Consider the following 22,448-nt stretch of genomic DNA (forward strand, 5'->3'; position numbering starts at 1 on the left):
GTGTCACGGAGTATAACTTTTGAGTATATCTTTCTGTCTTGTAATCTAAGGTCCCAGAATCCCATCTTTAATACTGATAAAAGCTTGTTTGGCTAAATGCATATTTGACCCTGTGGAGATCCCCACAAGGAGAGCTGCATGATCTGTCACCGTCAGGTGAAGTCATATGTGGCCCAGTTACCCAAGTGCTTGCACTCCTATTTTGAAATGATGGAAGTGGGAGTTAAAACAGGGAGAGATCCACAGGGAGAGAAGTTTTGCAAACCTAAATAAAGATGCACAAGTGACCAAAGATCCTACATTTCTTATTTTACCCAGATCATTTCACACATCCTAACTCGTCTTTTTCCATAATTGGGATATCTGAGAGCACAGAGTTCTTATAATAGAAAATGGGCCACAGATGTGGTAGCTGGCTGTATAACATTCTGCTGGCTCTGTGTACTTGACCCAAGCGAGCTGCATTTCTGTCTTCAGACATAGATGTATTCAGAGGCTGTGCCCATAGAGTCAGTAAATGCAATACCTCAATGGTATAAATATTGTTTCACGTAAGTTGTTAAAGCAATGTGTTTCCATTTGGAAATGTGAAAATTCTGTACAAAAGCAAATTTGCTAGCAGAAACTGAACACTTAAAATGATCAGGATGGTGGAGGGAAATTTGGCAGTGAGCCAAGAGGCTTTGGTGGGGAGGGAGCTGGAATGATGAGGGAGGTGTAGGCAGAAAGAGGAGTAGCATGCCAGAGATTTGGGGGGAAGGAAATGGAGGTAGAAAGGTAAGTAGGAGAGAAACAATTTATGGGAGAGGCAGATGGAGAGAGCCGCCAGCTGGGAGGACATACATCTGCATGCAGACCTCCCAGTAATGGTGAGGAGCTAAAACTGCCAACTGGTTTGCAGAGTAAGAAGGAGGAACTGCAGAGCTGGCTGAGAAAGAGCTACATCCCTTTGTGCAGACAAAGGGTTGCAGCATGGTGGGAGCACTATAACCTTTTGTTTACCTAGTAGCCGCCTTGTGCCTCAGATCAAGATAGGGATGCTTTTTCAGAATTCAAAAGAAAAGGCACAAATGTTCTCTAAATAAAGCACAGCAAAACCGTATTTCTTGCATCCTTTCACATGTACTTTTTTTCCTTGATAGATCAATGAGATGTCCAAGGAAGTTAGCAAGTTAAAAGAAGCATTAAACAGTCTTTCTCAGCTTTCCTACTCAACCAGTGCACCCAAAAGACAAAGCCAACAGCTGGAGGCATTACAGCAACAAGTGAAACAGTTACAAAATCAACTGGCTGTAAGTGTGGGTTTCTTAACTGATAAACTCCAGCTGCTCTGATTGCTAATAGGATGTGAAGTCTTCCTTACAGTGCCCAGTTAAAGTGAAGCACAACTACTGAGTACGAGAAATGGATGCTTAATGCGATAAAGTGATCGCTTTTAAAATATGCTATAACTGATAGCAGTGAATCCTCATTATTGTCACAGCAATACACTCTTTTGGCAATAATACAAAACTTAATTACTGTGTTACAGTATATCCCCAGAGGTCTCTCACTTAGATCAGTCAGCTTCACTCCATTTTCTGCTCTGGAGATACGGGAAATAGTGCAGCAGTTCCCAATAATTGAAATGATACTGCATTATATAGGATGCAGTTGCTTAAGCTACTGTGTTGAGGTTAAGTATTAATTGGCATTAATTGGGTTGATAAAATAATTATGTCACCTCCTAAGCAGATGTCATCACATCTCAATACATTTGTTCATTTTGCTGTGTCACAACTAAACTAAACTGTAGCAGAAATGAGAGTTTTTAGAAAGCCACAGCTTTAAATGGATATCCAGCCTCTGAGACGCTGGGCTGTTAGATCAATGTTTAATAGTTGATCCAACATGCTATAACTGTAATAAAATGTGGTGTACTTGTATGGCACTGGTGCCATGGTTCATAAAGTACATAGCCAGTTTGCAATGGGTTTTTGTATTGCTCAGAAAGGTGCAGATTTAGTCATCAGTTAAGATCTTTTTAAATAATAATTAAAAGCTAAAATAAACCTGATATTTTTGGAAGAAATCTTGTGACAAGTTTCTATCCAAACAGGCCCATATTTTTTTTTAGGAAGATGATAATTTGTCTCAGAATTGTGAACTGCTTTAAGTGGTTTTAAAATTGTACCTTCAATAGGGTTTCCCGTTTACAAGTAAAGGACCCAGTCCAGCAGAACATGAAGACTTCCAAGCTGCACAGAGCTGAAAAGCATTTTTTTAAACCACAGAAAGCTCTTGCTGTGCGTTACGGAGCTGCTTTGGCAGTGCTTAAAGTGGGTGTGTTGGGAGGCCTTCCAGGAGTCGCAGACCTGGCCAAAAAAAAGTTAAGACTCGAACCTGGTTGCTGAGGAGCATACTTCAGGCATTGTCTTACCAAAGCTGCTGCTCCTAGATTATGAAATACACCTCCCCGCCCCACCCTGCCCCCAAACACAGATCTTTTTTTCAGATCTCTTTAAGCACCAAGTTCTGGGAAGGAAAGCTCTTGTATTTGAGTTCCCAACCTGCTGAGCTACACAGCTTTCCTGGTTCCCGTTCTTCCTTCTCCCCAATCAGGCAGCAGGAGTTAATGTGATTAACTGAGGCTAGAATTAATCTCTTTCAGGAATACTAGTTGGGGGCAATAGACATAGTAAGTCATTTAAACAATAAAACATTTAGGCCAGGGCTACACTAAAAAGTTAGGTCAACCCAGCTACATCACTCAGGGGTGTGAAAAATCCACACTCCTGAGTGACATACTTAAGCCAACCTACTCCCGGTGTAGATAGCACTTGGTTGACATATGAATTCTTCTGTGAGTAGTGTCACGATGGGTGCTCCACTTCAGGTGCGCATGCACCTCTCGAGCCTGTGGTCAGATATTTTTCAATTAGCAGTGTCCATTCAGCCTGCACCTGTGCTGTGTACAGCCTAATGCTGCACTCCGAAGGCATATACCCTCAGTTCCTTCTGTGTCACCTCAGTTCCTTCTGTATCACCAGAACTGAGCTCTAGTGTGGCTGCCTCATGCATGCGTCAGAGTGTTTTGGAGTTGATGTTTAGTTCAGTGTTTCGAGTTAGGGTTAGTTGTTAATATAAAATCAGATAGTTGAGAGGTTTCCGATTTCTCCTCCCCCATTTTTTTCTGGAGACCTTATTGGGCCTGGCCGAGCATGTTCCAAATGCTGCCTCTTTTGTCAGGAAGTTATCCCGATCGGTGATGGCCACTAAGTGTTTCTGTGCAATTTTTGCCTGGCTCTAAGATCTAGAGCTCGGAAAAATCAGGAGACCAAGCTGAACGTGATGATGATGATGGAGCACTCCCTTCGACTGGCTTCTGAGTCAGGTCAGGAGACCCACCCACTTGCCCCCATACATTGGTCTCCTGACAGAGCCAGTGCCCTTTCAACTGTGGCCAAGTTCTTGCCTGAGAAAGGGAAGATCTCGAAGGTCTCAGGGAAGGCTCCAAAGAGGAGGAGCTCGGTCTCCCGCCACAAGGAGCTAGCTCCCAAGAAATCCTGATTTCCTGCTAGATCTGTGGTGTAAAAGACCTTGAATTCTTGACTGTCTAGCATGGAGGTGAAAGACTCTTCCTGTGGTACTGATGGAGTAAGGAGATCCTGGAATACTTAGGAGAAACACAGGACTGGCAAGGCCCTGGTATCTGCTTCCAGATCAGCACAGACTACTTCATATTCAACAATGGTGCCTTCCCACTCAGCTCAATCAGTACTGACCAAATTGAAGCACACACCATTGGCCCTGGCACCTATGCGCGCCAGATCAACTGCTGCATCAGTACCAATCTCCTCAATGCCAAGGAATCTGTTACTTCAGGGACTTGTGAGTGTTAGGGACCCACTGCTTATGGGTTCTGAACAATTCTCAGTACCGAGACCCCGGTCTCTGGATTACCAGTGTTTCCTGGTACCACAGGATTCTCCATTTTTTTCCACTGGGGCCCCCTCCGTTGAAGGACACTGAGAAGGATGGAGATAACTTTCAGTCAGTCTCCTGCTTATCCCTGCGAGGTTCCCTTCCGCATCATTACAGGAACCTATACTTTGACAAAGACCCCCTTGCCCAGGTCTGAGATGGTGGTATCAGTCTTGCATACCATCCCGACTCCCATATGGGCCTTCCTAGGAACCATCCTGCGATCTCTGGGCAGTGTATCAGCAGCAATTTGCCAGAACTTTGGCTACACTGCATCAGGAAACTAGGGTCATATGGTCTCCTGTACCAAATTCGAAACACAAGGCAATCTTTGAGGACCAGGAGGCTACTGAAGACAAAGAGGTTACCTCCCAAGCCCCTATTTCATCTCCATCTCTGGATGAGTCAGTCATGCCTCTGCCACCTTCAATGACTGATGATTTTGTCAATTCCAGGACCTTGTGAAGTGGATGGTGGGTACACACCAGATATCTCTTGAGGTGGTTAAAAACTAACTTCATAAGCTCCTGGACATTTTGCAGTAAGTGACGCCCACCTGGGTTGTGGTATCCATAAATGAGGCGTTTCTGGATCCAGCAACGACTGTGTGGCAAACTCCTGCCAACTTGTAAATGGGCAGATGAGAAATATTAAGTTCCTCTCAGGCACTCAAAATTTTTATTTTCCCGCCCCCCAATTCCTTGGTGGTGGATGCTATAAATGAACAGGATAGACAGACAGGTTCTTCCTTAGAGAAGAACCAGAAAAGGTTGGACCTGCTCACCTGCAACCCTCCAATTTCAGATTGCAAACTATCAGACGGTCAGGACCAAACAGGACTACACAAATTACAAGAAATTTGCATCCTTTATTGAACATCTTCCACAGGAGCATAGAGAACACTTCCATGCCATTATTAAGGAGGGTCATTTATTAGTCAGAACTTCTATCCAAGCATCCTTGGATGCTGCAGACACTGTTGCTAAATCCATAACCACAGCAGTTGTCATGGGCAGGGTGTCCTGGCTCCAGTGGTCATGATTCCTGAGAGAGTCCAGAATACAATTGAGGACCGCCCGTTTCCCAAGAAGAGCTTCTGACTATCAACCATGGTTGAGTCCCTGCAAACGCTGAAGGACTCCAGGGTCCCTGCTCAGATCTTCAGGTATATACACCCTACGAGTCTCAAACTGCCCATAGATCACGCCTGGCTCAGTTCTTTGGTTTTCACAGAACCACCGAGCCTGCTAGAAAAAGATTCCAGAGGAAAAGAGCTTCCCACCCTCCATTCAGCAGGTACCTGGTCAGCATCAAAACAGCAGTTTTAAAGGGTTGGATTGCTATCTTAGACAGGCTATTCATCTACTGGTATTATTTCCTAAACCAAATAAACCTCAGCGGGAGACTTCACTTCATACGTTAGATATATGATAGGCATTGGCCTTTTATCTGGATATGACCAAGCAATTTTGGAAATCACCTAAACTCTTTGTATCCATCACAGAAAGATCTAAGGGGTCCACAATCTCTTCTCAGACACTGATGAAATGGATCTCTGTGTGTATTATTGCTTGCTATGATGCAGCTGGTGCTTTGCCTCTTCAGAGGATTTTAGCACACTCTACCAGATTACAAATAACTTCCACAGCACTATTCAAAAACATTTCCAGTGTCAGAGAGCTGCAGAGCTGTTACATGGGCTTCAGTGCATATCTTTTCTAAACGCTATGTCTTGGTCTGTCAGGTCTGATGCAGCACTTGATACTGCTGTACTGTCTTCAGTCTTAGACTTGATTCCGAAGGTCCCCTCTCCCTATGAGGATACTTCTCGGGTGTCATCTGAAGTGGAGTACCCATAGGGTGCTCCACTACGTACCCTCTTTCCCCTCTGCTTCAGACTGTTCTTGTTAGACATTCGCATTGAGAAGGAACTGGGGGTGATTTGCCTGCCCAGCTCTGTGTGACCTGGGAGCACAATACGAAATAGCATAGAGCACATCCGCAGGCCAAATGGACACTGCTAAGAGAAAATCTCCCATCTAGGGCTCAAAAGGCTCATGCACACCTGCAGTGGAGCACCCATAAGGACACATCTCGAAGAACCACAGTTACTGCACAAGCTGAGTTGCCTTTTCTTCCATTGATCTAACTACTGCCTCTTGTGGAGGTGGATTAACTATAGCAATGGGAAAACCCATTGCTGACAAAGGGGTGTGGCAGTGGGTGCAGTTGAACTGTTGCTGAAAACTGTTTAACTGTGGCTGACTGAGGTTTGATCCTGTCTGTCTGCAGCTAAACCATTTTGAGCACCGATAACAGCTGCACTATATACTTTCCTGGTGTAGATAAAGCTATAGCCTCTTAGTGGGCCATACACTTAAAATGGACCTATTTTGGCTGGCCCAGTTGTAAAATACTGCTTGGTATAATGCATGCATGCAGATGAGCAATATAGTTTTCTGATATAAGTAAAGATACCATTTTATCATAGCTATCAAGATCCATGTGCTCTAAAACAAAATGTGGTGGGTTTTTTAAGTGAATTTGCATGCACATTCCTTGACTTGGCATCTTAATATTTTTTAGGAGACAAAGAAACAGCACCAGGAGATTGTATCAGTGTACAGGATGCATCTTCTCTATGCTGTGCAGGTATGATTGCATATTTCTCAGTTACGTGAGGTATGTTGTTTTTTAATGTAAGAGGTCCCTTCTGCAAATCTATAATGAAAATAGCTTCTTATCTTTTGGTTACCCTAGACAAAAAGTCTATTTAACAGAAATTTAAAGCAACATTCTCTTAAAAAAGATTGGGAGTTGGGGAGTTAATATACTTTTAAAACTACTTATTTATGTAAAATTTTTATGATAGAGTAAAAAGGTGCTAGAATTAAACGTACTTTTTTCCTCTTTCTGTCTAGGGTCAAATGGATGAAGATGTCCAGAAAGTGCTTAAACAGATTTTAACAATGTGCAAAAGCCAATCACAAAAAAAGTGAAACACTGTTTGTATTGATTCCTGTCATGCTGCCATGGTGTTTAGCTAGGCTCATCTTAACACAAGATTTAAAATTGTCAACCTGCTGCTTTTTTTTTTTTTTTTTTTTTTTTAAGTGAACTGGATTTGTCTCTGCCAATCTTCCTGTTCATTCTATGTACTATGACCTAACACATCTGCACATCTTCTCCCTTCCCACAAAGTTTTCAGAGTACTGTTTTCATATTCAAAATGCAAGTATTTTTCAGAGCTGCTGTTACTTTGGCCACCCCAGATGTAAAATGTGGTCCACAGTGTTGTGTCGTGCTTCACAGCTTCCTTCTTCAATATGGAGATGCTTTCAGGGTGGGCTACAGGTCCCAGCATGCAACACTCCATCTTGACACAAATAGTCACACCTCCTGGGTAAAGGTGAAGTTCTCCATTCTGAGTCCTGGTCCTGGATATTGAAAAGGAGGTGGGGTAAGCTAGTCTGCTCAGTGTTTTTGCCCTTGCATCATGGCATCTTGCCAGATGTGACCTTTGGTTGGGCAATGTTCATTCACCCATGTAGTAATGAACAAAAGCAGATATTTGTGTGGAATTTTGCTTATTAAGCCAGAACATCAAGCAACTAAACTTCCTGTAATTTGTTTTATGTTTAACAAGATTAACATGGATTAAGAGTTACCATGTCCATTGTACACTGAGTATGTAAAATCCATGCCGTACATCTTTATATTTAATTGCATTGTCTCAATATTGGACACAATAGTTAATAACATAAACAAAACTAATTTAGAATGTAAAACCATAAATCAGATGAACCTCAAAAGTTCTGTACAAAATAACCCTTTTCAGTAGGTCAAGCTGTCTATGCAAATATTCACACAGCTGTTGGCCATGGAGCTCAGGAAAAAATAATACAAACGCTTCAAGGGAAACAAGGGATTCTAGTGAATGCAGGATGTTTACAGTGAGAATCAATGCCTCACAATTCTTAACCTCACTTTTGTAAAGATCTGTTCTTCAATATATTTGTATTGGCCCTCCAATGAAATTTTTTTTGTAACTAAACCATTTTGCTACATGATGTTTGCATTAAACTATATTAACAAATATTTTAGGTAACCATGTTTAAGACTCTCTCTTTTTACCCAAAGTATTCAGCTAGATTAGAATAAAGCATAGTAAAGTATTCTCAACTCAGAAAAACTGTGTAAAATAGATCTGTTAGCATATCCAAGAGCATTGAAGTGTAAATGACAATTCATCCTGCTATTTCATCAAACGCAGGAGAACATGAGACATTTGTGCTGTCATCTAACAATAATTTCTACAAGTTTCTTGGGCAGGAGGGGGCATCACTGTCTGTCTTTAAGAATTAAAAGTAGGATTGGAAATGCTTCATGTGGTAAAATGACAGCGAATAGTAGATAACTATGGAAGAATATTTCTAAGAACACAGTGCATTTAAGGGTTAAAACCATTCTAGCTTGCAGTTTCAGTTATGGTATTGGTTTTATTCCTGTTGATGGAGATATTTCCAGAGCTACATAATCTATGAAGTTTATAGACTCCTAATTTGACAGAATCTATAGTGCCTCAGGCTTACTGGACACACAGTGCACTTGCATCAGATAATTCCTAACAAGGACAAAGCTCAAAAGGATTAAAAACTTTGCATCATTTAGACTTTTCTGTTATTTTTCTTAGGTTGTTTAACTAATGCCTGTTAATTTTGGACAGTATTTTCGTTAGACAATTTGGAAAATACTCCAAAGAAATGTGAAAGGACTTCTTTTCTGTATTACTTAAAAATTTCAAGCATGTAATTTCTGCAAAGTTTAAAACTTGATGAACCATTTTGTAGTTTGCTGTTCAGATTTAGTCTTCTACCTTGTTTTGTTATGCATATTTATTACAATTATCTTTGTGAAATATTGAAAAATATACACTGTAGCATAGCATTTGTTCTTGTATGTAATTTACAAAATGTTTCCTTATGCAGCAAATAAACTATTTCCATTTTTTCATCTTTGCTCTTTTTGTGCATTCAGCTAGAGGTTGTTTGTACTATGGGAGATAATGCTATTGTACATATTTCAGTTATATTAATATAATATTATGGTTGTATAGCTGTCAAATATGCAGGGCCAGCTCCAGGCACCAGCTTTCCAAGCAGATACTTGGAGCAGCATTTAGAATGAGGTGGCAGTCCGTGTCCCACGGCGGCAATTCGATGGCAGCTCCGCTGCTTTTCCTGCCGTGGCAGCTTTTGGCAGCGGCAATTCGGCAGCGACTGTTTGGGGCGGCCAAATTGGTAGAGCCGCCCCTGCAAATATGTAAGCAATTAAGCTTCTACTAGCTGATTAATAAGGTTAAAGCTGTTTCTCAAATGGATATCCCCCTAGAAAAATGAAGAAAAGAATAGGAGTACTTGTGGCACCTTAGAGACTAACAAATTTATTAGAGCATAAGCTTTCGTGAGCTACAGCTCACTTCATCGGATGCATTTGGTGGAAAAAACAGAGGAGAGATTTATATACACACACACAGAGAACATGAAACAATGGGTTTATCATACACACTGTAAGGAGAGTGATCACTTAAGATAAGCCATCACCAGCAGCAGGGGGGGGAAAGGAGGAAAACCTTTCATGGTGACAAGCAAGGTAGGCTAATTCCAGCAGTTAACAAGAATATCAGAGGAACAGTGGGGGGTGGGGTGGGAGGGAGAAATACCATGGGGAAATAGTTTTACTTTGTGTAATGACTCATCCATTCCCAGTCTCTATTCAAGCCTAAGTTAATTGTATCCAGTTTGCAAATTAATTCCAATTCAGCAGTCTCTCGTTGGAGTCTGTTTTTGAAGCTTTTTTGTTGAAGTATAGCCACTCTTAGGTCTGTGATCGAGTGACCAGAGAGATTGAAGTGTTCTCCAACTGGTTTTTGAATGTTATAATTCTTGACGTCTGATTTGTGTCCATTCATTCTTTTACGTAGAGACTGTCCGTTTGGCCAATGTACATGGCAGAGGGGCATTGCTGGCACATGATGGCATATATCACATTGGTAGATGCGCAGGTGAACGAGCCTCTGATAGTGTGGCAGATGTGATTAGGCCCTATGATGGTATCCCCTGAATAGATATGTGGACAGAGTTGGCAACGGGCTTTGTTGCAAGGATAGGTTCCTGGGTTAGTGGTTCTGTTGTGTGGTGTGTGGTTGCTGGTGATTATTTGCTTCAGATTGGGGGGCTGTCTGTAAGCAAGGACTGGTCTGTCTCCCAAGATCTGTGAGAGTGATGAGTCGTCCTTCAGGATAGGTTGTAGATCCTTGATGATGCGTTGGAGAGGTTTTAGTTGGGGGCTGAAGGTGATGGCTAGTGGCGTTGTGTTGTTTTCTTTGTTGGGCCTGTCCTGTAGTAGGTGACTTCTGGGTACTCTTCTGGCTCTGTCAATCTGTTTCTTCACTTCAGCAGGTGGGTACTGTAGTTGTAGGAATGCATGATAGAGATCTTGTAGGTGTTTGTCTCTGTCTGAGGGGTTGGAGCAAATGTGGTTATATCGTAGCGTTTGGCTGTAGACAATGGATCGAGTGGTATGATCTGTATGAAAGCTAGAGGCATGTAGGTAGGAATAGCGGTCAGTAGGTTTCCGAGGTCAGCGGTCAGTAGGGTGGTGTTTATGTGACCATCGCTTATTAGCACCGTAGTGTCCAGGAAGTGGATCTCTTGTGTGGACTGGTCCAGGCTGAGGTTGATGGTGGGATGGAAATTGTTGAAATCATGGTGGAATTCCTCAAGAGCTTCTTTTCCATGGGGCCAGATGATGAAGATGTCATCAATGTAACGCAAGTAGAGTAGGGGCATTAGGGGACGAGAGCTGAGGAAGCGTTGTTCTAAGTCAGCCATAAAAATGTTGGCATACTGTGGGGCCATGCGGGTACCCATCGCAGTGCCGCTGATTTGAAGGTATACATTGTCACCAAATGTGAAATAGTTATGGGTCAGGACAAAGTCACAAAGTTCAGCCACCAGGTTAGCCGTGACAGTATCGGGGATACTGTTCCTGACGGCTTGCTAACACGGCTGCTACTCTGAAACCGAAGAAAAGAATGTAAGCCAATTAGTCAAGACACATTTATTTTAACATATCAGAATGCAGCCATCCAGTGCAGACTGTAGTGAGCTGTAGCTCACGAAAGCTTATGCTCTAATTAATTTGTTAGTCTCTAAGGTGCCACAAGTACTCCTTTTCTTTTTGCGAATACAGACTAACACGGCTGCTACTCTGAAAAGCACAACTACTGTGACCCAATGTAACAAACTAATAGCATCCCAGATTCCTCAACACTAAAGCGTTCCCATTGCCCACTCATCGCAGTATGCGTGCACGTACACACGCAGCCTGGTGATCTGTCCCCAACTACATCTGTCTTCTTCAACATGGGCCACTCCCTCAGTGAATTTCACTTTCAAGACCCACTCTTGAATTACTGATAACATTGAAGATGTAACTGAAGAAGACTAGTAGACTGCTGCAGCGGCACAGGAGCTAGCAAACAGAGCTCTAAACAGGGGAGTTTGAGTGGGAGTTCTGTTGGAGGAGAAGGTAGTTGTACTTGGTTTTGTATTTTTAGTATTTGTATTTGTGTGTGTGTAGGGGTTTTGTGCTGGGAGAGCAGCTGAGCCTGATTAGGGGGTGGGGCTTCTGACTAGGGGCCCTATAAAGGTAGCTAGCCAGTCAGGCAGCGGCACAGACAGCTGCAGCGGCACAGGAGCTAGCAACCAGAGCTCTAAACAGGGGAGTTTGAGTGGGAGTTTGCAAGGGGAGTTTGGCTTGTGGTGCTTGTTTGGGGTTTGCTTTTGCTGGGGGGGGTGGTCTTTTTGGTGTGGCTTGTGTTTCCCAGATTAACAGGATTTAGGTGGGAAGGAGATGACAGATACAGAGGCAGCTGTAGGAATGACTCCTGTAGTGAAAGACACATTGAGGATGACTGGATGTGGAAGCTGTGGTATGTACATGATCCTGGAGGGGGGAACCGGTAAGAGTTTCTTCTGCATGAAATGCCGTCTGATAGAGCTGATGGAGGAGATCCGAGGTTTGGAGATGCAGGTGGAAAGTCTGGTTGAGTTTAGGAAGGGGTTTGAGCAGATGATGGAGCAAAGATATGAGGTATCTGAAGGGAAAAGCTCAGACTCACAGATGGAAGCAGGGCTGGGGAATTTTGAGGAGAGACTGGGTGAGGAAAGTGGTCAGTGGAAACATGCGACTCAAAGAACCAGGCAGAGAAAAAGACGGGCTAGTGAAGGAGAAATAGAGCTTAGGAACAGGTTTGCAGAGTTGGAAAATGAAGAAGGGGCTCAGCAGGTACTTGTTGAAGGTGGAACGTTAAGGAAGAAGAGAAGAGAGGCTAGTCCTATAGGAAAAGAGGAAGAGTCAAGGGAGACTACACCAAATATGAGCCCCAGGAGGATACAGGATGGGTTGAAGAGGATTGATAGGGAAAATAGGAATGGAAAGAACTTGCAGCCAGAGGGAACAGGGGAGAGACTGGAGAATAGCACTGTCACCAGGAAAAGGCAGGTCTATGTGATCGGGGACTCTTTATTGAGAAGAATAGACAGGCCTGTAACTAGAGCTGATCCAGAGAATAGAAGGGTGTGCTGTCTTCCGGGTGCTAAGATACGGGATGTAGACCTGAGGTTGAAAAGGATCCTCAAGGGAGCGGGAAAGAATCCCTTAATTATCCTTCATGTGGGAACAAATGATACAGCCAGATTCTCGCTGGAAAGTATCAAGGGAGACTATGCTAGGCTGGGGAAGACACTTAAGGAAATTGAGGCTCAGGTGATCTTTAGCGGGATCCTTCCTGTTCCTAGAGAAGGGCAACAAAGGTCTGACAAGATCATGACTGTCAACAGATGGCTTAGGCAGTGGTGCTATAAGGAGGGCTTTGGGATGTATGGCCACTGGGAGGCATTCACAGACAGAGGTCAGTTCTCTCGGGATGGACTTCATCTGAGTAGGGAAGGAAATAGACTTCTAGGATCGAGGCTGGCACAACTGATAAAGAGAGCTTTAAACTAGGAATTGGGGGGAGATGGATGGGAGATGTCCAGAAAATCTCCACGCCAGATTTTAGCATTGAGAGGGAAGAAGATGAAGTAAGAAAGGATACAGCCATGGGTAGGAGAATGTATATAAGGAGCGAGGGCGGTGTGGATACTAGTCTAATAGGTTATACTGGCTGTAGAATGACTGTGCCTAATAGGGTACAAAATGTGAGCGAGGCCAAACAGCAAAAATTAAGATGTTTGTACACCAATGCGAGGAGCCTAGGAAACAAAATGGAGGAACTAGAGCTACTGGTGCAGGAAGTGAAACCAGATATTATAGGGATAACAGAAACATGGTGGAATAGTAGTCATGACTGGACTACAGGTATTGAAGGGTATGTGCTGTTTAGGAAAGACAGAAACAAAGGTAAAGGGGGTGGAATAGCATTGTATATCAATGATGAGTTAGAATGTAAAGAATTAAGAAGCGATGCAATGGATAAGACAGAGTCTGTCTGGGCAAAAATTACATTGGGGAAGAAAACTAGTAAAGCCTCTCCTACGATAGTGCTCGGGGTGTGCTATAGACCTCCGGGATCTAATTTGGATATGGATAGAGCCCTTTTTAATGTTTTTAATAAAGTAAATACTAATGGAAACTGCGTGATCATGGGAGACTTTAACTTCCCAGATATAGACTGGAGGACCAGTGCTAGTAATAATAATAGGGCTCAGATTTTCCTAGATGCGATAGCTGATAGATTCCTTCATCAAGTAGTTACTGAACCGACTAGAGGGGATGCCATTTTAGATTTAATTTTGGTGAGTAGCCAGGACCTCATAGAAGAAATGGTTGTAGGGGACAATCTTGGCTCAAGTGATCATGAGCTAATTCAGTTCAAACTAAATGGAAGGATTAACAAAAATAAATCTGCAACTAGGGTTTTTGATTTCAAAAGGGCTGACTTTCAAAAATTAAGGAAATTAGTTAGGGAAGTGGATTGGACTGAAGAACTTATGGATCTAAAGGTAGAGGAGGCCTGGGATTACTTTAAATCAAAACTGCAGAAGCTATCGGAAGCCTGTATCCCACGAAAGGGGAAAAAATTCATAGGAAGGAGTTGTAGACCAAGCTGGATGAGCAAGCATCTTAGAGAGGTGATTATGAAGAAGCAGAAAGCATACAGGGAGTGGAAGATGGGAGGGATCAGCAAAGAAAGCTACCTAATTGAGGTCAGAAGATGTCGGGATAAAGTGAGACAGGCTAAAAGTCGAGTAGAGTTGGACCTTGCAAAGGGAATTAAAACCAATAGTAAAAGGTTCTATAGCCATATAAATAAGAAGAAAACTAAGAAGGAAGAAGTGGGGCCGCTTAACACTGAGGATGGAGTGGAGGTTAAAGATAATCTAGGCATGGCCCAATATCTAAACAAATACTTTGCCTCAGTCTTTAATAAGGCTAAAGAGGATCTTGGGGATAATGGTAGCATGACAAATGGGAAGGAGGATATAGAGGTAGATATTACCATATCAGAGGTAGAAGCGAAACTGAAACAGCTTAATGGGACTGAATCGGGGGGCCCAGATAATCTTCATCCAAGAATATTAAAGGAATTGGCACCTGAAATTGCAAGCCCATTAGCAAGAATTTTTAATGAATTTAATGTTAGTTTGACATCTGTAGTATGCAAGGTCCTGGAAAAAATCTTGAAGGAGAAATTAGTTAAGGACATTGAAGTCAATGGTAAATGGGACAAAATACAACATGGTTTTACAAAAGGTAGATCGTGCCAAACCAATCTAATCTCCTTTTTTGAAAAAGTAACATTTTTTAGATAAAGGAAATGCAGTGGATCTAATTTACCTAGATTTCAGTAAGGCATTTGATACCGTGCCACATGGGGAATTATTAGTTAAATTGGAGAAGATGGGGATCAATATGAACATCAGAAGGTGGATAAGGAATTGGTTAAAGGGGAGACTGCAACGGGTCCTACTGAAAGGCGAACTGTCAGGTTGGAGGGAGGTTACCAGTGGAGTTCCTCAGGGATCGGTTTTGGGACCAATCTTATTTAATCTTTTTGTTACTGACCTTGGCACAAAAAGTGGGAGTGTGCTAATAAAGTTTGCAGATGATACAAAGCTGGGAGGTATTGCCAATTCGGAGAAGGATCGGGATATTATACAGGAGGATCTGGATGACCTTGTAAACTGGAGTAATAGTAATAGGATGAAATTTAATAGTGAGAAGTGTAAGGTTATGCATTTAGGGATTAATAACAAGAATTTTAGCTATAAGTTGGGGACGCATCAATTAGAAGTAACGAAGAGGAGAAGGACCTTGGAGTATTGGTTGATCATAGGATGACTATGAGCTGCCAATGTGATATGGCTGTGAAAAAAGCTAATGCGGTTTTGGGATGCATCAGGAGAGGCATTTCCAGTAGGGATAAGGAGGTTTTAGTACCGTTATACAAGGCACTGGTGAGACCTCACCTAGAATACTGTGTGCAGTTCTGGTCTCCCATGTTTAAAAAGGATGAATTCAAACTGGAGCAGGTACAGAGAAGGGCTACTAGGATGATCCGAGGAATGGAAAACTTGTCTTATGAAAGGAGACTTAAGGAGCTTGGCTTGTTTAGCCTAACTAAAAGAAGGTTGAGGGGAGATATGATTGCTCTCTATAAATATATCAGAGGAATAAATATAGGAGAGGGAGAGGAATTATTTAAGCTCAGCACCAATGTGGACACAAGAACAAATGGGTATAAACTGGCCACCAGGAAGTTTAGACTTGAAATCAGACGAAGGTTTTTAACCATCAGAGGAGTGAAGTTTTGGAATAACCTTCCAAGGGAAGCAGTGGGGGCAAAAGATCTATCTGGTTTTAAGATTCTACTCGATAAGTTTATGGAGGAGATGGTATGATGGGATAATGGGATTTTGGTAAGTAATTGATCTTTAAATATTCAGGGTAAATAGGCCAAATCCCCTGAGATGGGATATTAGATGGATGGGATCTGATTTACTATAGAAAACTCTTTCCTGGGTATCTGGCTGGTGAATCTTGCCCATGTGCTCAGGGTTTGGCTGATTGCCATGTTTGGGGTCGGGAGGGAGTTTTCCTCCAGGGCAAATTGGAGAGGCCCTGGAGGTTTTTTTGCCTTCCTCTGTAGCATGGGGCATGGTTGACTGGAGGAAGGCTTCTCTGCTCCTTGAAGTTTTGAACCATGATTTGAGGACTTCAATAGCTCAGACATGGGTGAGGTTTTTCATAGGAGTGGGTGGGTGACATTCTGTGGCCTGCGCTGTGCAGGAGGTCGGACTAGATGATCAGAGTGGTCCCTTCTGACCTTAGTATCTATGAATCTAGTTCTAAAGTGTGCTTCTACCCTGAAGAGTGAATATGTAGAAATGTCACCTACTCAGCTGCAGGTTGGCCTCCCAGGGACTACTAGTGCACTTTGAAAATAGGGAAACCTTTGAGAAATCCTATAAAGTACTCCAGAATTGGATTTCATCCAAAATGAGAGTTGGCTAATTACATGTGACACATTTCTCTTTGAATACAGCTCGCTCATCATACTTGTGAGTCCAAGCTTATTTGCTATGTGGTATTTGCAAGAAATAAAACTAAATAGTTTGTCCTTCTTCCTTCAATTCCTTGCACTTTTGTAGTCTGAATCATTCATATTCCCTTTGGAAATAAGTATCATGATGCTGCTGTAATCTTATAAATGTGTAGCAATTAATCTTTGTCTAAGCAAATGATTATACTGGGACTGATTGCAAAATAAATACTAAATACAGAAAAAGACAATCTACATTAGTATTTGTGAGTTTTAGACTACCTCAGTTGCTCAACCAGTGGTACCTTAAAGTGAAGTTCTGCTCCACAGTGACTAAAAATGGCACCAGTTTACTCAACAGATTAAAAATCTATATCTGTTCACTTCCGCGGATGAAAACAAGTTTTTACTCCCATTAACCCTGTGATATAACAGGAATGGATGAGGGACCTGGATTCTATTCTTGCTAACACATCAACAGAATTAATAATTCTGTCTTCCATTACACTTCAGCAATCCCACACGGGGGGAGGGAGTTACACAAGTGCAGCTAAGGGTGCATTTATCCTCCAGTTTTCTTACTGTTGGAAGGGGTGCACAAGCCAACCCAGAAGAACCCTGCTTAACTTCCATATCCCAGGGTGAGTTTGTAAAGTGGGTAGTGTGAAAAGCACCTTTTCCTTGTTAATTGAGTAAAACTGTTTTCCCTGCAGATGGAAGCAGTAGAACCACATTTTTACCATGCTATGTGTTTGCTCATCCCAGCGCAGGACTTTGAGACCTTCGCAGGGATAAATTGACTCTTAATTTATGATCAGTTTAATAATCCCTTTAGCTCCGTATTACATAGTAATATTTTGCAGCAGAGATGGATTCAAAGTAGGGTTTTCAAACAATTAAAAAGACTAATTGCACTGTTTAACAATAATAGAATACCATTTATTTAAATATTTTTGGATGTTTTCTACATTTGCAAATACATTGATTTAAATTACAACACACAATACAAAGTGTACAGTGCTCTTTTTATATTTTTATTACAAATATTTACACTGTAAAAACAAAATAAATAGTATTTTTCAATTCACCTAATACAAGTACTGTAATGCAATGTCTTTATCATGAAAGTTGAACTTACAAATGTAGAATTATGTGCAAAAAAAGCATTAAAAAAATAAAACAGTGTAAAACTTTAGAGCCTACAAGTCCACTCAGTCCTACTTCTTGTTCAGCCAATCATTCAGACAAACAAGTTTGTTTACATTTGCAGGAGATAAAGCTGTCCGCTTCTTTTTTATGTCACCAGGTGTACATATGGCACTGTTATAGCTGGCATCGCAAGTTATTTACGTGCCAGATGCACTAAACATTCATATGTCCCTTCATGCTTCAACCACCATTCCAGAGGACGTGTGTCCATGCTAATGATGGGTTCTGCTCAATAACTATCCAAAGCAGTGTGGCTGGAAGCATGTTCATTTTCATCATCTGAGTCAGATACCACCAGCAAAAGGTTGATTTTCTTTTTTGGTTGTTCGGGTTCTGTAGTTTCCACATCAGAGTGTTGTTCTTTTAAGATTTCTGAAAGCATGCTCCACACCTGCTCTCTCTCAGATTTTGGAGGGCACTTCAAATTCTTAAACCTTGGGTCGAGTGCTGCAGCTATCTTTAGAAATCTCACATTGCTACCTTCTTTGCATTTTGTAAAATCTGCAGTGAAAGCGTTCTTAAAACGAACAACATGTTCTGGGTCAACAGCTGAGACTGCTATAACATTAAATATATGTCAGAATATGGGTAAAATAGAGCAGGAGACATACAATTCTCCCGCAACAAGTTTGTCACAAATTTAGTTAATGAGTGCCATCAGCATGGAAGCATGTCCTTTGGCATGGTGGCCGAAGCATGAAGGAGCATACAAATGTTTACCATATCTGGCACATATATAAATAACTTGCAATGTCAGCTACGAAAGTTCCATGTGAACGTCTGTTCTCACTTTCAGGTGACATTGTAAATAAGAAGCAGGCAGCATTATCTCCTGTAAATGTAAACAAACTTGTTTGTCGTAGCTGAACAAGAAGTAGGACCGAGTGGACTTGTAGGCTCTAAAGTTTTACATTGTTTTGTTTTTGAGTGCAGTTATGTAACAAAAAATCTACATTTGTAAGTTGCACTTTCATGATAAAGAGATTGCACTACAGTACTTGTATGAGGTGAATTGAAAAATACTATTTTTACAGTGCAAATATTTGTAATAAAAATAATATAAAGTGAGCACTGTACACTTTATATTCTGTGTTGTAAGTGAAATCAATATATTTGTAAATTTAGAAAAACATCCAAAAAATTAAATAATTTCCATTGGTATTCTATTGTTTAACGGTGCGATTAAAACCTGCCGTAAGCCCCATGTATAGCGTACTCCATATAGAGTACTTCCATACTCCCCTGTGTGGCCTTTCGCCTTGGCAGCATGGTTCCTGAAGGAGCTCTGCTTGCACTAGCAGCTTCCCAGCCCATAGCCGGGCTGTAGTGGGAATTCAGTGGAACTTGATGAATGACTGGAGCATCACTGACCTCCCAGGGCTGCCTGGGTGAGAGATTTACTTGAGTGTGAGAACAGCAGGAAATGTGGCTGCAATCCAGCTCCATGCATTCCTAGCACTGTCCCAGGTTTTTTTGCAGGGTCTCAGGTGTTTAAGGGGGAGGCTTGCTCTGGAGCCCGTGCCTTTGCTTGCTGTGTCCATAGTGGATACAAGCTAGAGGGATGGCAAGGTCTTGGCAAGTGTAATAATCCCTAGAGGATGCACAAAACAATGTTTTATTTGATGGTGGTATCAGTTTTGTTTTTGTGTTTTCTACCCTTATTTCTGCAGGAAGAAATAATGTATTTTACAGGGATGCTAAAGATCTGGTTAGTAATGTTTCTTCAGTGCATTTCAGAGATGCTCTTGCTGACTTGTCTCTGTCATTGTGTTTTCTTGCAACTATCAGTGTCATTAAAGCCCCCCAGATTACCACATTTGGGGATTCTGACACTTGTGCTGGAGCATTGTGTATCTATTTTTTTCATGCTGCGTTTTGGAGGCTATCTGCAGCAGATGCAGTTGGTGATTTTCTGTTTGTATTCTGTATCCCTAACCCATTAGCTTTGCCTTACATCATTCAGTGTTGCTGTTGTTAGGACGTGGTGCTGATTCTAATCACACTAACACCAGTGGCTCCAGTGAACTGGGATGAGAATATATGAAGGATGTAAGAACATAAGACCAATGGTCCATCAAGCCCAATATCCTGTCAGTCCCAGAAGTTTCAGAGGAACTGAACAGAACAGAATAATTTTGAGTGATCCATCCCTATCATCCAGTCATACATTCTGGTAGTTTGAGATCTAGGGATGCTTGGTGCATGGGGTTGTGTTCCTGACCATCTTGGCTTATAGCCATGAATTCACCTAATTCTTTTTTGAATGTCGTTATACTTTTGGTCTTCATAACATCCTCTAGCAACAAATTCCGCAGGTTGACTGTGTGTTGTGTGAAGAAGTACTTCCTTATATTTGTTTTAAACCTGCTGCCTATTACTTTAATCAGATGGCCACCAGTTCCTATGTTATGTTAAGGGGTAAATAAAACTTCCCAGTTCACTTTCTACACACCGTTCATAATTTTATAGACCTCTGTTATCTCTCACTTAGTCATGTCTTTTTTAAGATGAACAGTCCCATTCTTTTTTAATCTCTCCTCATATGGAAGCTGTTCTGATAATTTTTGCTGCCCTTCTCTGCACCTCTTCAAATTCTAATATCTTTTTTGAAGGAGGATGACCAGAACTGTGTGCAATATTCAAGATGTGGATGTACCATGGATTAATATAGTGGCATTATGGTATTTATTTTCTTATTACCTATCCCTTTCCTAATGGTTCTTAACTTTCTGATTATCTTTTTTGACTGCTGCTGCAAATTGAGCAGATGTTTTCAGAGAGCAATCACAATGATTCTGACATCTTTCTTGAGTGGTAAAGACTAATTTAGACCCCATCATTTTATATATATAGTTGGGATTATATTTTCCAATGTGCATTACTTTGTACTTCTCACCATTGAATTTCATCTGCCACTTTGTCACCCAGTCATCCAGTTTAGTGAGATCCCTTTGTAACTCTTCGCAGTCATCTTTGGACTCAACTGTCATGAGTAATTTTGTATCATTGCAAATTTTGCCACTTCATTGTTCACCCTCTTTTCCAGAGCATTTTTGAAAATGTTGAACAGCACCTGTCTCAGTTCAGATCCTTGGGGGAGACCCTGCTTTTTACATCTCTTCACTGTGAAAGACTGACTGTTTATTCCTACACTGTTTCACCAATCTTTCAACCAGTTACTAATCCATGACAGGACATTCCCTCTTATCTCCTGACTACTTAGTTTACTTAACAGCCTTTAATGAGGGACCTTGTAAAAAGGCTTCTGAAAGTCCAAGCACATTATGTCAACTGGATCATCCTTGCTAATAGGTTTCCGATATAGGGTGGTGTTTATGTGACCATCGCTTATTAGCACCGTAGAGTCCAGGAAGTGGATCTCTTGTGTGGACTGGTCCAGGCTGAGGTTGATGGTGGGATGGAAATTGTTGAAATCATGGTGGAATTCCTCAAGGGCTTCTTTTCCATGGGTCCAGATGATGAAGATGTCATCAATGTAGTGCAAGTAGAGTAGGGGCATTAGGAGACGAGAGCTGAGGAAGCGTTGTTCTAAGTCAGCCAGATGGTCACATAAACACCACCCTAAATCGGAAACCTACTGACCGCTATTCCTACCTACATGCCTCTAGCTTTCATCCAGATCATACCACACGATCCATTGTCTACAGCCAAGCTCTACGATATAACCGCGTTTGCTCCAACCCCTCAGACAGAGACAAACACCTACAAGATCTCTATCATGCATTCCTACAACTACAATACCCACCTGCTGAAGTGAAGAAACAGATTGACAGAGCCAGAAGAGTACCCAGAAGTCACCTACTACAGGACAGGCCCAACAAAGAAAACAACAGAACGCCACTAGCCATCACCTTCAGCCCCCAACTAAAACCTCTTCAACGCATCATCAAGGATCTACAACCTATCCTGAAGGACGACCCATCACTCTCACAGATCTTGGGAGACAGGCCAGTCCTTGCTTACAGACAGCCCCCCAGTCTGAAGCAAATAATCACCAGCAACCACACACCACACAACAGAACCACCAACCCAGGAACCTATCCTTGCAACAAAGCCCGTTGCCAACTCTGTCCACATATCCATTCAGGGGACACCATCATAGGGCCTAATCACATCAGCCACACTATCAGAGGCTCGTTCACCTGCGCATCTACCAATGTGATATATGCCATCATGTGCCAGCAATGCCCCTCTGCCATGTACATTGGTCAAACTGGACAGTCTCTACATAAAAGAATGAATGGATACAAATCAGACGTCAAGAATTATAACATTCAAAAACCAGTTGGCGAACACTTCAATCTCTCTGGTCACTCGATTACAGACCTAAGAGTGGCTATCCTCCAACAAAAAAGCTTCAAAAACAGACTCCAATGAGAGACTGCTGAATTGGAATTAATTTGCAAACTGGATACAATTAACTTAGGCTTGAATAGAGACTGGGAATGGATGAGTCATTACACAAAGTAAAACTATTTCCCCATGTTATTTCTGCCCCCCACCCCACCCCACCCCCCACTGTTCCTCAGATATTCTTGTTAACTGCTGGAATTAGCCTATCTTGCTTGTCACCATAAAAGGTTTTCCTCCTTCCCGCCCCCCCTCCCGCTGCTGGTGATGGCTTATCTTAAGGGATCACTCTCCT

At 42.0% G+C, this 22,448-nt stretch overlaps 1 protein-coding gene across 8 annotated transcripts in view; it reads left to right on the top strand.

Moving 5' to 3' along the window:
* The window catches only part of RAI14 (retinoic acid induced 14), a 131,218-nt gene extending 122,242 nt beyond the window's left edge, over positions 1-8,976 (top strand). For all 8 annotated transcript variants that reach the window (XM_038402127.2, XM_043514634.1, XM_038402129.2 and 5 more), the window contains 3 exons: positions 1,143-1,292; positions 6,550-6,615; positions 6,885-8,976. In XM_038402127.2, the coding sequence (XP_038258055.1) occupies positions 1,143-1,292; positions 6,550-6,615; positions 6,885-6,962 (294 nt within the window). In that variant the 3' untranslated portion in view covers positions 6,963-8,976. The remainder of the gene's footprint in view (positions 1-1,142; positions 1,293-6,549; positions 6,616-6,884) is intronic.
* The last annotated feature ends 13,472 nt before the right edge of the window (positions 8,977-22,448 follow it).

This window comes from Dermochelys coriacea, chromosome 5 (genome assembly GCF_009764565.3).
Source record: "Dermochelys coriacea isolate rDerCor1 chromosome 5, rDerCor1.pri.v4, whole genome shotgun sequence".
NCBI classification, from domain to species: Eukaryota; Metazoa; Chordata; order Testudines; family Dermochelyidae; genus Dermochelys; species Dermochelys coriacea.